The sequence below is a fragment of the Haemaphysalis longicornis genome, unplaced genomic scaffold, assembly GCF_048455015.1.
Source record: "Haemaphysalis longicornis isolate Haplotype H1 unplaced genomic scaffold, Haemaphysalis longicornis Haplotype H1 scaffold_2, whole genome shotgun sequence".
Taxonomy (NCBI): Eukaryota; Metazoa; Arthropoda; class Arachnida; order Ixodida; family Ixodidae; genus Haemaphysalis; species Haemaphysalis longicornis.
Window position 1 is genome coordinate 97482101 of NW_027526295.1, and position 15622 is coordinate 97497722.

The window sequence follows — 15622 nt, forward strand, 5'->3', positions numbered from 1 at the left end:
GCCTCCATCAGAAAAGCAGCCGCCACAGCCGGGAATCGAACCCATGTCCTCGTGCTCAGCAGCACAACGCCTTAGCCACCGAGCCACCGCGGTGGGTCCAGTGCAGTTTTTTGATACATGGGGCCTATGGGGAGTTTCGAAACTGGTGCACATTGAGTAGCTCTGGTGCTGTTACTCTAGTCACTTTGAGCCAAGCAAGACCGGTAACTCCAGTAAGAAACCGCGTCGTGGCGCAGTACCCACCTGGATCCCTGGTACTCGTCGGTCTCGTCGTCCCCTTCCTCCTCGGAGGTGAAGTCGAGGCTGGTCAACTTGCGGGCCCGCTTGCGCTTCTTGGGCCCGAACGCGGCCAGGGCGTCGGCGGCATCTCCTCCTCCCTCTCCCTCTTCCTCCTCTTCCTCCCCCTCTCCATCCCCATCGCCCTCGCCCTTTCCCTCCTCCTCTTCCTCGTCATCTGGGCCCAGCAAGTTGGACATGTCCTTGCCTCGACTTACCCCTGGCGGAGGCACTGGACGCGGAGCTGCAGGGGGACGAGGGGAAAGACGAGAGAGATGTGACACATCAGGTTGTGTGAAGCTGGAAGAAGCCCTAAGGGGCCTGAAGACAACATAAAAGTTCAGTTCGTTAAGTTGACTGCTTCGTCCCAATGACAATGCACCAAGTTTATTGCAAACTTCAAACAAATACAGTCGAACCCCGCCACAGCGAACTCCGCTTCAACGAGATTTCTGCTTCAACGAAATATTTCCGATTCCCCATCAGCTAGCCATAGAAGTCAGTGCAACAAAGTCCTCACCACAACGAACCATTTGTCAGGCTTGCTTTCGCTTCAACGAAATTTTTGATGATTTGGGCTGGGTTTGAACAATTATTTTACAATTAAATACGCATAGCGCCAGCTATCTGTAACTTTTCATACATTCAGGACGCTTAGCTTCACCGAAAACATGCGCGGTGTGCCCACACCGCCACCCAAAAAAAAAAAAAAAAACATAGGCGGACACTACTGTTTGATGGTGATAACGATGTGGCTGGCCGTCTTTACATGAGGCGCAGGCCCGGTTCACCAATACCAATACAGCCAATACGACGTATCCAGTTACATTCCACGAATGTGCTCCGCTGCTGGCGCGGCGCCGTCATTTATGCGTTGTGAGCAGCTGTCCTTGCCGTTTTCTTTCTACCATTCTTCATAGCCAAGAGCAAAAATCATGTTTGCGTGTTTGGTCTTGAAGCCATATCATCTTATCTTAGTCGCGAGCACACAATCGCGTTAAATGCTAGCGTGCGTCTTGCCTGCCAAGGTCAGTAGTTGCCGTGCCCTGTCAGAGGATAAGATAACGGCATTGCTCCTGCCACAAGTGAGAGGGGGCTTCCGACAGCCTAGCAGCTATCTGCAAGAAATCAGCTCGGTGGACACGCCTTGTAGTACAGCAATGCGTTTTGCGCCTACATTTCTTCACCCCCCTCCGTAACGCGTTCTTGGCGTGCAGTGAAAAAACAGATAACCATTGGTATGTTTGTTATCCGAATAAACATGACGTTATTGCGCGTCACTCCTTTTTCTAAACATTGTATTATGCTGCCAATGACGCGGAAACATACGGGGCTATTTTCCTGGCCTTTCCGTGGTGTGTTGGGGCAGATTTCGCCTCGACGAATTTTCGCTTCAACGAAATTTTTCGCACGTCCCGTCAATTTCGTTGTAGCAGGATTTGACTGTAATCGAGATATTTGTCTACATAACCAATGCTCACTCACTCTTCCCTCACTCTCTTCTCTCCCATCTCGCTCCTCCCACGATAAACTCAGTGAAGGTTTGCTCAAATCAATACGATTTTCCCACATTCCACTGCTTGCGCACCATCTGTTGGAACCTTTCGTCACCTGAAATGCCGCCACGAGGACTAGGCTTGGGCGCGAGTGTGTTTTGCATTTCTGGGTTGAAACATTGTTTTCAATGCACATATTTTTATTTGCTCTCGCAAATATCAAGCGCACATCCATTGTAAATGAAAAGAACGGTGCTAGTACCAGATATGTATTTATGCTTTGCTTCAAATATGCCTGTTTTCTTTATGCCCCGCAATGTTGAAGAGCATGAAGTATATGGTACAAGATTTAGTGGTTTGGAAAGGCTTTGCCGACACAAACTTCTCCTTTCAGAATTTGTTCAACTCTGGCCATGCAGCTGAATGAGGGACAGACAGACAGATTGAAATTTCCAGTTTAAGTAGCCCAAGAAGGACTACCGTCCTTAAAAAGAAGCGAAAAAATTAAAGCCGTTCCACTCAATGTGAAAGCTGTTGGAAGTGCAGAGCAGTGATTCACCATAACGGGTTGTAGCGCTGTTATCCGCTCACTGTTACCACCCAACGCAATTCAAATCTCCCGCCTTCGCAGTGCTCGCGCGCCCCCTGCCTGAAACTGTGCCAGCGGGAGTTCTGTTCTCTTTGTGCTTTTCTCCCGGCACGTGCCGGCGTTGCACTGCCACAATTTGCGTTTACTATTGTAAAAACCAACCCAACAGGCATCCTTAACTAAAGGAATGCGGGTGCTGCTGGTTAATTACGTATATTTTTCCTCAAATGTACCTATGGTTTCCTTTGCTCCAAACAACAGGAAGATGATGACAAGCGCCAGCGTTTCACGAGTTTCGAACGCTTATGACTACATAAACCACTTGGCTTTCGAAGCCTCTGGGTTACGCCGCGACGACAGCCGCTACGACAGAATGCCACCTTGGTGCTCTACATACTTGGCTCGAGCAAGCGGGCTAGGACGACAAGGCGAGCGCCTAAAGTGCTCTGCCCTTAATAAAAGGGGCAGGTGCTCACGTTTGGCATACTCAGCGGCGGCCACGATGTCTGGCTGGACCGCCTGCAGGATCATCTCGTCGTACTCCTTGAACTGGTAGCTGATGGCCTTGCGCTTGCGCGAGGAGCGCTTGTGCAGCAGCAGCCGCGGCCGGCTGTCCTCGTCATCTTCCTCCTCGTACTCCTCCTCCTCCTCCTCAGACTCCTCCTCCTCCTTCTTCTCCTGCAAAGCACGGCAGTCGCGCAACAGGGCTCGTTGCGCACCCAGTACGTCCATGCACTGAACTCCGAAAGAGGCTGCCACGAGAAATGTGGGCGTGATGGATTAGCTGCCATCTGTATTGATCCTGCGCCTCTTTTAACTTGAATGTTACTGCACTGCCCAATTTAAAATTTAAATAATGAGGGTTTAATGCACCAAAGCTACCCCTGGGCTACGAGGTGCGCCGTAGTAGAGGGCTACGGATTAACTTTGACCACTTGTGAGTCTTTAACGTGCAGTGAAATCTCGGCAACGCCAGTTTTCGCTTTTCGGGTCAATCAGAAAAGTGGCCGCTGTGGTCAGGATCAAACCCGCCTCACCTTGGGCTGAGCAGCCCTCTGCCTAGGCCACTGAGCCACTACTCAACAATGGAAACATCTGCTGTTGGTGAATTTTTTTAGGGGCTGGGGCTGTTGGCGTCTCCTGTCGTCATCATCGTAATCGTTGTCCGTCTCATGTAATCATGGTACTAAAACACCAGGAAACTCATTTACGCCTTGTGCTAGGACGTAATGTATACTAAAAAAAAAAACACTGGGACACTCGTTTATGCCTCTCGCTGGAGCGTTTTGTAACACATATTAAAAAAAAGAAAAGCACCGGGACGCCCGTTTACGCCTCGCGCTAGAGAGTCCCGTACTTCAAAGCTTAGACTTTAACAGCAAAGCTGTATACCTGTACCCCCTAACGGTTTCACCTCCACTGGCAAAAACGCCAAGGTGCAAAGAATACACTCATACACTGCACACTTCACCTTTCACCAGGTTTCACGTTAGTAGAAATGGCCCAAGGTTTTTTTCCATGGTAGCTCTCCTACTGCACTGCAGTAGAGTGGAGGCCATTTGTAACATAACCAACCACCTACACTGCAGGATCGGATAGAATGCAGATTTTTGGGACCACCAGTTAGCTTCCCATAGAAGTCGATGTCTAGGCATACAATTTAAGACCGAGTCATTCGGGGCACAGTACTGGTTATAGTGTGATTTCCGCGTGCAAATTACATCTTCGTAACATGTGCACACCACTCACCGGCTTTAGGACATTATCCAAGCTGATGCCCACATATGCCAGTCTCTGTTTCCTGCGAGAAATAAGTCGGCATGAGGTATTTTAACGACAATTGCAATCGCTTCTTTTGAAGTCTCCGAACAACAGTGCCCCAACGGCGCACAAGCACATTTTAAAAACATTGGGCAATGTCTAAAGCCTCTTTTCGATAAACTCAGATTGATTCGGAGCTTGGCGAAGTTTGTGCTTCGACCAAAACCCTCCCACACGAAAGTGCCGTGGTACCTGAGCTCCTCTCGGTCCCTCTTCTTGGAAAGCTGGTCGTAGAGCTTCAGTTCCTCCATCAGTTTCTCACAGAGCTTCCGCTGCAGGAGTGGGAAAAAAAAGACGGTGGTTAGTTCGCACGGTCCCAAACCAACCTGCTAGCACACATGTGTATACACACATCTCAAATGGTACACTTTTACATCTGTTGTAAGATTACAGGACGGAAGAAGCAGTTTTCTTCCATTTCCACCCTGAGGAGCTGCCTGATGAACCTGAATTCCTCGTCCTTTCGCAGTTTTTAATTAAGCAAACGTGTCACATAGCCAAGCCATGGATACGGTCCGAGAAAATGGATACGACTTGAGTCCAGTAAACTATAGTCAGCTACATTTGTGGCTAGCTAGGTTAGAAGAAAAGAAACAAACCCGTAGTCACTGCATAGCGCTGTAACAAGTACTCGCAAAGAAATTTCAAGTGCTGCTCGCACCACATAAAGGCTCGCACTGCAAAAAGGTAACAAATGGGTTTGCCATCTAGGGAGGTACAAATTATATGCAAGCATATGAAGAACCTCACCCGCAGTGGAGACAAAATGCTCCGCTGGGTTGTTAACTCCTTCGTGACCGTGCCTATTCAAAATCGTTCAATTTGAATTATACCTTGGGAGCCCCTTTTTATAGCGTTCCATGCGTTGCTGGAACAAGTAAAGCTATTTGGAGTTAGCTAAGAAAATGCCCTTTCAAAATCAGTTTTGTTTTTATTTTTGCAACAAAAACACAATTTCTGACACGCGTTTGCATCACCTAGGCGTGGAAAAGAGGCGTGGTCATCGGGCATCACTGTTACCAACGAAGAATGCGTGCCACTTGCAATTACTGTGCATCAGCATTTGGTTTCTGTCATCAGGGCACAAATGGTGAATCAGCAAATGATTTTCAATCGTCAGGCTTACACTCTGACTAATAATCCCTGAAATCGGCTGAAAATATCAAGCAGTGCCTGTTTGCAATGCTACTTTACGATTTTAGGCAGTGTTATTGCCTTTACGCATGTTGTTATAAATTGTGTTGTAGTTCTACTTACCACAGGACCATTTGCGAACAGTTTACAATAGTTTCGGTTCCGTTTCTGCATTGTGAAATTCACATTTGGCGCTACTGTGCAGTTACCCAACTTCAAAGCCTACATGCCATGGCGCCTTGAGCGTCCGCGACTGATCCTCGAAAAAAGCATGCCGTTCCTGATTTCACCCAACCCTAACCCGATTTCTGTGATAAGAACTTCCGATGCAAGCCAAAAAGATAACATCCAGTCGCCACATATCTTTTCTGACGAGGAGAGCCCTTCAAGCCAGCCTTACACACTGCCAGCTGTTCACCTGCCAGTTTCGTTTCCTTACGAGGGTATCTCCAGGGGTCTAGTGTTGCTTCTTAGTTGAACTGTCTATTTGGACGCAGTCTCCAATAAGTTTTGTACTGTTTCATTTCAAAAATGTTAGCTGGCGATGCAATGCAGGAGGCTCATAGTGCTGACCCTGTTTATTGCGCAACAGCTACTTGGTCAAAGTTTGCAGGGCATGATTCTAGCGCACTGCACCTCATTCCTGCAAGCAAGGCTACAACAGCGAGTCAGACGATGATTTTTAGGCGCAACTTTATGTTCTGAGAGGTAACAGACAGTGAACGTCAACAAGCATCAACCACAGAGTTCCGTTTTCAACTTCATGCATGTTTTTTTCGCATCACGTGCTTGTCCCAAATATTGTGCTGGCCGTAATTACAAAGTCTCATTTACAAGATGTTTTTACGTTACATGGGGGCAAATTGATGCCTCTGATAATGTCAAACTGCCAGATTTCTTGCACATTTTGAAATGGAGGTTGAGCTTCACCGCATGGCATGAGCACCACGCGTGATAATTTTTTTTATACCTGACAAACTGCTCCACGCAAGTCGACATTTTTGCCAGGGCATGTTTTTGAAATGTTTCCCTACAAAAATGTATATTCTAATTTTTTTTCTACTACCGGCGGTTTGGTATACATAACTCCTTTTTTTATCATTTTCTTCGACAACTTGACGAAAATTTTGATTTTGATATTTTTTTGAAGTATGAAGTATCAAAACATTTTAAAAACTGGTGTTATTGGAAAGGCCGTTAAATAATCTGCATTTCATGTTCCTGTAATTAGTACCTAACCAATTTTTCTAGCAAAAACTAAATGTTTTCTTGGACTCCTAAAGATCGGTCAATTTTCCCACGGTCAAAGAAGAGTTAGGTAAGCTGCGTGTGGGCTTAGACTCAGACAACTTGTCACCACAGCCATACAGCCAGTGTCCCCTCAAGGAGGGTCACAATGCCCAAGACATTGCGACACATACACACACACAAAAAAAGAAGAAAAAAGAAAGAAAAAAGAGAAGCAGCCCCTTCAATTGTGTAGGTGGTTTATCCCAGCAGTGTCACCCCTACCACATGCGCAAACGTGACATGAGAGAAGGAAGGTTGCCTCATCACCACAGTCCTAATGCACGTACAGTAAAACAAATTGTGCCACAGTTGTTGGTTAAAACGACCTCTTTACCACGCTAAGTTTCATGAACAGGTGGTTTCTAGTGCAGTTGTAGACACGTTTGGGAACTCTCACCACCGTACCAAGTTTCTAGGCAAATCCCGGTTCCTATGTTTCAGCAATGCAAACTACACCGCAGGTTCTTAGAACGCTCCCTGTGAATGGCATGTTTCTGCTTGAGAAGAGGCGCGTGATGTTTTTCTTTTTCTCTGCTTTTCAAGAGAGAACACATGACATACAAAGACTTTATTACATTGTGGGGAAAGAATTAAAGAAATAAAGAGGCTGAAAATGCATGGGGATTTTTAGGAGGGCCAAGGCTGGAAAACGAAGGGAATGCATTACACCACAAATTTCGTTGTACTGTTGGGGCTTACTCTATAGATGTCTCGCTATATCCTGATACCGTAACAAACGCCCAACATTACAAAGCAGACACTGCAGTGCACACACACACATGAGAGAGAGAGAGAGATTCTCACATGGTCACAGGGTGGGCAGAACCAGTCACCGTCGGGGATGATCATCAGCGCAGGCTTGAGGCAGGACGTGTGGTAGCCCGCGTCACAAACATCACACAACAGGATCTGCAAGGCAAGGCTGCTTTCAGTACGGCCACCTCTACACGGCTACTTCACACGGACTACTCCAGCAGCACATGCGCTTAGGCTGGCAGCCAGGAAAGCAGTGGCTGCTACGTGTGTTGCGACCGCAACCTACACTGAACCTGTCGGCAAGTGAAGCTCTACTATTCCCTTTACATACTATTCCCTTTTACCAGTTAAAGATGCAAACCTGCTTCCGTGATTAAACCTTTGCAGCCCGTTCTCGGGCCCTGCCCGCAAATGCAACATGGCCGTAGCAGCTCGCTGTCAGGGTATACCTGACATTGGCGTTCAAGGTTAAATTTCGCAGTTTTTTTTTTCACTGTGAGCTATGCATTTTGCCGAAAGACTATGAATTGGTGGCGAAAGCTTTTTTCCAAGAGGTGTCCATTGCCAATAGTGCTATTTGGAGGCGCACACAGCTGCAGAATCATGGCGAGAAAGAGCAGCGAAGCCTGAAATACCACCACAACCTCATCCAACAGCTGGTGGGTGATCTGAGGGCTCGAACCAAAAAGCGGGGCCCGTCTGCACATACGGAGTGCGAGAAAAGGCTAGATGGGACAAGCCATTTCATCTACAAGCTCCCAAAAGGACTGTGCTGGTTGTAGCGATAGAAAAAAAAAAAAAAAAAAAAAGTAGGCTGAAGGAAAACTGTGTTTTTCTGCAAAACCTACAGTAACAACCCTGGCCTGCACCCAGGAGAGAGCTTGGTTGCTCAGATATTAGTAAAGGAGTTGCGAGCAGAATGCAAGAGAAAAAATAAATATCCTGCGAGTTTTTATTGCACAGTTTGTGTTTTTCTGCATGGCGCCAGGAGCTGGCAAAATAGTTGCAGACCGGAATGGCCGGACAGTGGGTAAAAGTTCCGGACCCCAAAGGGTTAAATAGAGCACGGCAAGAACATCTGCGAATGTGCACTGTGGGGTACACGTATCTGTTATGCAGAGCTGTGGCACAGCTCAGAACAAAATCCTTGCAACACCCGCAAGCTTTGAACGCTGCCATGTCGTCACCCTTTCTAGGAAAGGTACACCAGCAACACGTCAATTCATGTTCATGCTCCGCAACATCTCGCACGTCGCCAACCACCATGAATTATTCTGAAGCACTGTCCGTCACACACCACCCCAATGACTGAATCTGAAATGTCTGTCCCAACAGCACCTATGAAATTTCGCATACTGTGGTCATTTTATTTGCCTACTGACCTGTGCCACTTTGCCATTTTCTCCGCTGTAGAAACAACAGGCTCTGCTCAAAACTTTCCTCTTAGCCAATTACTTGTCCAGAAACATAGAACAACACAGCGTACAAACTCACATCCCAAGCCATCATTTTACGTTCCCCAAGCACTTTATTAGGTACACACAACACGTATTTATGCGTAGAATGACTCACTGTCTTCTGGAAAGGAAAAAAGGAAAGGAAGAAGACATTCTTCACTGAATTTCTCGGTTTCAGACATTTTCCAACTTTCCAAGTAATAGCTAACACGGAATACGACGACGCAAATGTGTTCACAAATAAGCCCATACCATATCTGCATAATTAGAATGTGCCCCCTATTGTACTGCGTTTACGTAGTTTATATAGGAAAGTTTACGTAAGAAAATTAGAAAAAAAAATCACGCTGATTCTGCTGCAAAGATTTAGAATTATATTTTGGGAGAAGCGAGTATCAGCGGCAATGCTATTGGCCACTTTGAAGCTGGTTGGTTTCGGCTTTGAGCTCGATTGTAGCGCGCACACAAATTTGAAAGCTAACTTAAGCAAACAAAAATGGTGCGCGTTGGGATTGCGCAAATACGGTGAATGCCAATGCACACCACCAGGCACTCTCAATTTACCCCTCAGTAATGCGAGCTGTGGGTGACAGGTACGGCAGTCTCGGTGAGAATCCTATCCCCTTTGTCCCAGCGCGCATTCACCAAGAAAGCAGGTCATCCCTCAATATGGTTACGATCACTTTCCTGCTCAGAGCTATCCACACGTCGCACCATGTTGTGAAAATTTCTCAGGGCACTTAAAGGAGCCATGAAGAGAAAACACAACTTCGTTAGTATCTCACTCAGCTCCATTACAGTCACAAAAGATGTTTTTTTAATGAAAAAAAAGCAAGACGTATTTAAAAACTTTCAAATTTTGAGCCACAGTTGACGTATTACGAGCAAGAATGACGTCATGCGGGCCAACAATAAAACATAATTTTCAGTGCGTTAACTGCACGTTAGCATTCAAGTGATGCGGTCAAATGGAACTAGTGGCCCCATTACAGACGTCCAGTCATGCGCCCTCGCGACAGGTCAGTTAGGCAGCCGCCTATCGCACAAACAAGGTTCCGTGACGTCATAGAGAAGTTGCGGGAAATTGGCTAGGGGGTCGCGACTGCTTCACACATTTTCTTCAATATCTCCGTTATTTGTTTGAAGATTGCGATGATATTGGTATCATTGTTATCGGGACTCAGCAGTCTTTCCAATAAACCCAACTTGTATTTTGTCTTCATGGCTCCTTTAAGTACGCTTACGTGCTTCGAAGGTGAAAGCCCGGTGATACTCATCAATGACTTCTTTACTTTCCTTCACTTTTCTCCTTTTTTGGGTGCAAAATAGTTTGACCGGCTTCCTTGCTGCTGTATGCGTCTCTTTCTTCGCCTTTGCTGTTATCGGGACAAAGCAGTCCTTTTGATGGACCAACCAACCTTGCATTCTGTTTTCGTGGCACCTTTAAGGCTTCTTCCACCTGCCCCAGAATCCCCCCCTCTCCTCCGCTGCCCCCACTCACCCACTCCGGGTGGTCCCCCTTGCCGCATTTGGCGCAGGGCTTCTCATCCTGCTCCTTCTCGCTCTCCTCCTCCTCCTCTTCCGCACTGCTGCTGCCGTCGCTGGTCCCCTTCTTCTCCTTCTTTTCACACACTGCGTCAAGGAGGGGAATGGAAGATTACGGGGGCATCCCGAGAGATCCCACCTCAATTCTACACTGTATAACGTGGAAGCAGAAGGAAGCCTGCCCCACGCACAAAATGCACCCCTGACTTCGCAAACCCAAGAAAGAGTTCAGAAGAACTGTACACTCACTAAAGAAGGTAACTTCTATCTGCCAGGGGAAAAAAAAAGTAAAGCCATTCCACTCAATGTGAAAGCTGTCGGAAGTGCAGAAATTCGCCATAATGGGCTGTGGCGCCGTTATCTGCTCACTGCTACCACCCACTGCAATTCAAGTTTCCTGCCTTCGCAGTGCTCGCGCGCCCCCTGCCTGAAACTGCACCAGTGGGAGTTCTGTTTTTTTTTTTTTTGTGCTTGCTTTTCCTCCCGCACGTGCCGGCGCTGCACTGCCACTTTTTTCGTTTACTATCGTAAAAACCAACCCAACTAGCGTTCCTAACTGGGCGCTGCCGGTTAATTACGTATATTTTGCCTCAACTGTACCTGCAGTTTTCTTTGCGCTAAACAATGGGGAGGTGTATGACAAGTGGCAGCAGGTCACGAGTTTCGAACGCTTACGACTACGTAAACCGCTTGGCTTTCGAAGCCTCTGTGGGACGCCGTGACGACAGCCGCTACGACAGAACGCCGTGTGGCTCCACTTGGGTACAGCGAGCGAGCTACGACGACAATGCGAGCCCCTGAAGTGCTCTGCACTTAAAAAATCACGAGCCACTCAACTTGGCAAAGGTGGACGACCAGCGAAGCTGTTTAGCAGATGACAGGTGTGACGGAGAATTTTGAACAAAAGTACAAACTCTTTTATTATTATTACGGACTAACTAACCATGACAAGGAAATGAAACTAATTTGTAATGACAGAATTGCCTTAGCAGCCTACTATCGTATAATTTCTTTTGGGAAAGTTTCGATAAAGCACACATCACGGCAGTTTTCTGCAACCATACGTGTCCTGTACATGCCCTTGTAATGACAGCAGATGGGCATTGTGTAAATATTACAACTTTACAGTGAACTAACTATGACAGGTGAACGAAACTCAAAGTAATGGTAGAGCCGCTTCAGCGGCCAAGGCTAATATACTTTTTGTTGGGAAAGTTTTTGATAAAACAAGAGTTACAGCCACTTTCGACCGAGCATTCGCGATAGGATTGGCCTGCTGCAAGGTTGCTCACACGCACATGAACAGAACCTTAGCCATATAAAGATTCGCTTTATAGAAACGTAATGAGGAGGATTCAGAAATGCCCTAACGATGGTACAGACATATCTTTTCATGAACTGTAACCAGCGGCCTTCCTTTAGATTTGTACCATACCCCTGCTTTCCTGCTAGCAATGTTCAAAGGTTAGCAAAAGCGGCATTCACATTTTATACCTCAAAAGCTGAAGGGGTTACATAGGGCAACCGTGACTACACAGTCCTTACAGCTGCTGGGAAAAGGTACCTATGCAAGTAGCTTATCACGTTGAATCCCTCAGAACAAGGCTACAACAGACTGCAGAGTCAATGATGAATTCTAGGAGGCAGAAGCTTGAGCAGTAGAGGCATGCGAGAGTGCTGCTGATCATCGTACATAGCTAATTCTTACGGCTTAGCCATTCTATGCTCCGTTCCCTGCTTGTCTCAGGTTCAATTGAATCTACAAGCAACCAAAAACACCTTCGACTTCAGCCAGCAAATTCACCAAAAAGGAATTTAAAAAAAGCTCCACGGCATTGAACTGACTAAGGCCACAGTGTACCTTAAGAACTGAAATGCCGGTAATGGCTTTAGAAACCGAGAAATGGCTCCCACGCAATCGTGAAACGTTCCACAGCATGAGCGTCGCATTAATAAAAGAACAAGTTTTAAGGACCATGCTGCTAGACAATGCTTAGGTGTGTGTGGAGTCATGTTGAAAGCAGTGTGTGCAGCTATGGCTAAGAGTGCGGTGTTTGCTGACATCCGACACGCCATATCCAGCACGTACCTCGCCGACCTCACCCAGCGGCTAAACAGTCACCACTACTCACAACACGAAACTAGAAAAAGAGCTCAACGTCATTTAATTGGACAATAATGCTTTTGCATTTGCCACTCGTAACAGGTGTGTGGGTATGTCCAGAGTTTCTGTTTTAGTGTAGAGGGGCCGAGGACAGACGGCCCCGCCGACCTCGCACAGCAGCGCAACAGTCACCATTACTCGCAATGTGAAACTAGGAGTGCTCAGCATCGTTCAATCAGAGAATAATGCTTTTGCATTCTCCACTCGTAAGATGCCCAGAGTTTCTGTTTCAGCATGAAGGGGCCGTACGCTACCTTTTTTGACGGTGCGTGCCCGCTTGACAATGACCACTTCCGCGTTGGGGTCCTCCTCCTCGCAGGCGAACTCGTCCTCGTTGTCGTCGAAGTGCAGCTCCTCCTCCTCCTCGTAGGCCTCCTCCTCGTAGGGCTCCTCCTCGTCCTCCAGCTGCGAGGACGAGTCCGAGTCCGACGAGGCCTCCCAGGGGTTGTGGTGCGACCGGCGCCGGTACGTGCCGTTCACCCCGGAGCCACCGCCACCGGACTTGCCGTTGCGGCGGCGCTTCTTCTTGCTCCGCTTCTTCTTCTTGGATGCCTTGTTCTTGGACTCTGCCTCTGCCTCTGCGTCCTCATCCTTGCCGCCCTTGCCGCGCTTGGCCTTGCCACCCTGGTGGGCCTCGTCCTTCTGGGCGAGTGCAAAGAGAACACCCACCCCCAGAATGGGCACCTCAGAAATCAGTAATACATGTACTAAACACCGCGTTTTCATGCATACAGTAGAATCTCGATGATACGAATCTCGCGGGACCGCGAAAAATATTCGTATCATCCGAAATTCGTATGAACCAACACAGACCAAAAAATTGAGCGCTGAAAAAAGTTTTCGTTTATTTCTTTTCTTACTTTCGCGTGAACAAATCCGTGATTTTTTCTGCTTTTTTTCAACCCCCACGTGACAAAGCAGTCCTCCCTGTTCTGTGGCCTAGCTTCGCGCTTGTCTCCTCAAAGCTCGCTACACGCCGCAACAGTCAAGCGTGAACCGCATGGTGCGTTTTTGCACGCGATTCGCACGCCTCGGCTTTGCGCGCGCTGTATTTTCACGGCCACATTGACGATTTCGCGCCCGCGGTATCTTCTACCTCGGTCAGAAAAAGACGCTGACGACTTGCGAAACGCTCGAGACAGCCCGCTGGCTCCGCCCGAGATGTTTAGGCTTAGCACTCCGGCAGATAATTTATGGGCGCTTTCACTAGCGGCGCGGATGGTGTTTTATAGTACCGTTTTCGCCAACATTATCAGCTGCTTTACTGCACAAGAAACTTCGTGTCTGCCTTGAGCGGCATTTTAAAGAGCGGCTAGAAGCAGTCGCTGAAGCGGCCGTGCCACTTCGCGGCCGAAGCCGCCACCATGTTGCCGCCGCCGGCCGCGGCGCGCATGAAGCGTGCGGGGCATGTGCGGGGCGCGTTTTCGCGAGCAGAAAACAACAGCCCGGCCGTTTCTGGAGAAAGAAGAGTGACAAATGGAGAGAGAGAGCCGTCACTTGCTTGTTCGGCAGTTGGGCGCCTCGCCGGCTCGTTTGTATCATCCGCCGGGCCGCGCAGGTCCGTTCGTAACAGCCGAAATTTTTCCCATTGCAAACAATGCAATTTTGCCGGGACTTTTCAGAAATTCGTATCATCCCGAAATTCGTATCACCCAGAATCGTATCATCGAGATTCTACTGTATAACCCACACAATAATGCAAAAAATTCACAGGTAATGTAGAGGCGTGTATTATATGAGAGGTATTTCCTTCGGTGCAGCTTGCAATGCATGTTGTGCTCTGAGGCCCCCTACAGCAGAAATAGCTAGTAATTCACTCTTATCTCACTGATAAGGCTCATTTTCAACATACAGCTCAAAACTTAAACAACTTGAGAAAAAATATTGGGCAAGTCAGCTAGAGTTTTCCACAACGGAAAAGTGCCATTCAAGATGAGAGTAGAAATGCTAACGCTCAAAAACACCATGAAAACACTGGTCAATACTATGATGATGATAGGTAAAAGTTGAATTTTGTTTGAGATGAGGCGGTGGCTTTTGTTGCCGCACTAGTTTATTTTTACAGGCTTAGTTTAGTGTAAACGGTTTTTAATTTTTACCTTTTTGCTGTATAATAATTGTATTCTGCATTCATAAAAGAATGGTAGGTGACGACACCTCTTGATGTTTCGTTGAATAGACCATTCAGTCTCTTGATGTCTCAGTGAATAGACCACCCAAAGCACACGTCAAGCATCCCAACGCTGAATGGATGGCTGCAGGGCTCTATGACGTAACACCGAAAGGCCGTGTCCGTAGACCTGATGTTGTGCTGTTTTGTAAGTGGATCGTCCAAGCATGGAAGGCGATTCCAGGTGAGATGGTTTGCAAGGGCTAAACGAAATGCTGCGTTACAAACAGCATGGACGGAACTGAAGATAATATTGTGTGTGACAGTGACGACTGCAGCCGATGCGATAGCTCCAGCGAGAGCAATGCAATGAGTGATTGCGGCTTAGGCCGTGCTGAAAATGTATTCAATATGCAAAATATAGGTAAGTTTTTTTTTTTTTCACCAACATATGTGCCATGTTGGTTTAGTAGCCTTGGTCCAGCCTTTCCTGCATAAAATGTGCGGGCAATACGCGGGAATATTTATTTACTTTATTTGTGGACTGAAAGTGCGTGTTATATGCAGGGGCAGGTTATACATGCGAAAATACGGCACGAAAGATGCTTCAACTATCTGTTAGAATCATGTCCCCCTCAGGGTCTGCTAGTGCTTCACTTGCAGGGCAGGCGCAAGCGCGTCGTTCTCACCTTTGACCTGCGCTTGTTCTTCACCGAAGGGACGTAGTCCTTGTCAGCCTGACGACTTCGTTTCTGCACAAAATAGTGCGGGAAAGGTCTCAAAATGGCGCCGCTAACACAAAGTGCTTCATGTCTATGCAAGTACCCCAACTAGCATTTCACGCTAAGAAAAAAAAAAAAAAAAAAAAATAACGCCGTTTCACTCAATGTGAAAGCTGTCAGAAGTGCAGAGCAGTGATTCGCCATAATGGGCTGTAGCACCGTTATCCGCTCACTCTTCCCACCCATCACGCTCTTCGCCGCC

General features: G+C 47.4%; 1 protein-coding gene across 1 annotated transcript in view; it reads right to left on the reverse strand.

Moving 5' to 3' along the window:
- Positions 1 to 15622, reverse strand: part of LOC144169045 (uncharacterized) — a 52272-nt gene that overhangs the window by 15629 nt on the left and 21021 nt on the right. The window contains exons 6-13 of the mRNA XM_077698042.1: positions 15328 to 15390; positions 12783 to 13170; positions 10321 to 10451; positions 7411 to 7515; positions 4375 to 4454; positions 4111 to 4162; positions 2838 to 3039; positions 244 to 520 (exon numbers count right to left, since the gene is read on the reverse strand). Coding sequence (XP_077554168.1) covers positions 244 to 520; positions 2838 to 3039; positions 4111 to 4162; positions 4375 to 4454; positions 7411 to 7515; positions 10321 to 10451; positions 12783 to 13170; positions 15328 to 15390 — 1298 coding nt within the window. The remainder of the gene's footprint in view (positions 1 to 243; positions 521 to 2837; positions 3040 to 4110; positions 4163 to 4374; positions 4455 to 7410; positions 7516 to 10320; positions 10452 to 12782; positions 13171 to 15327; positions 15391 to 15622) is intronic.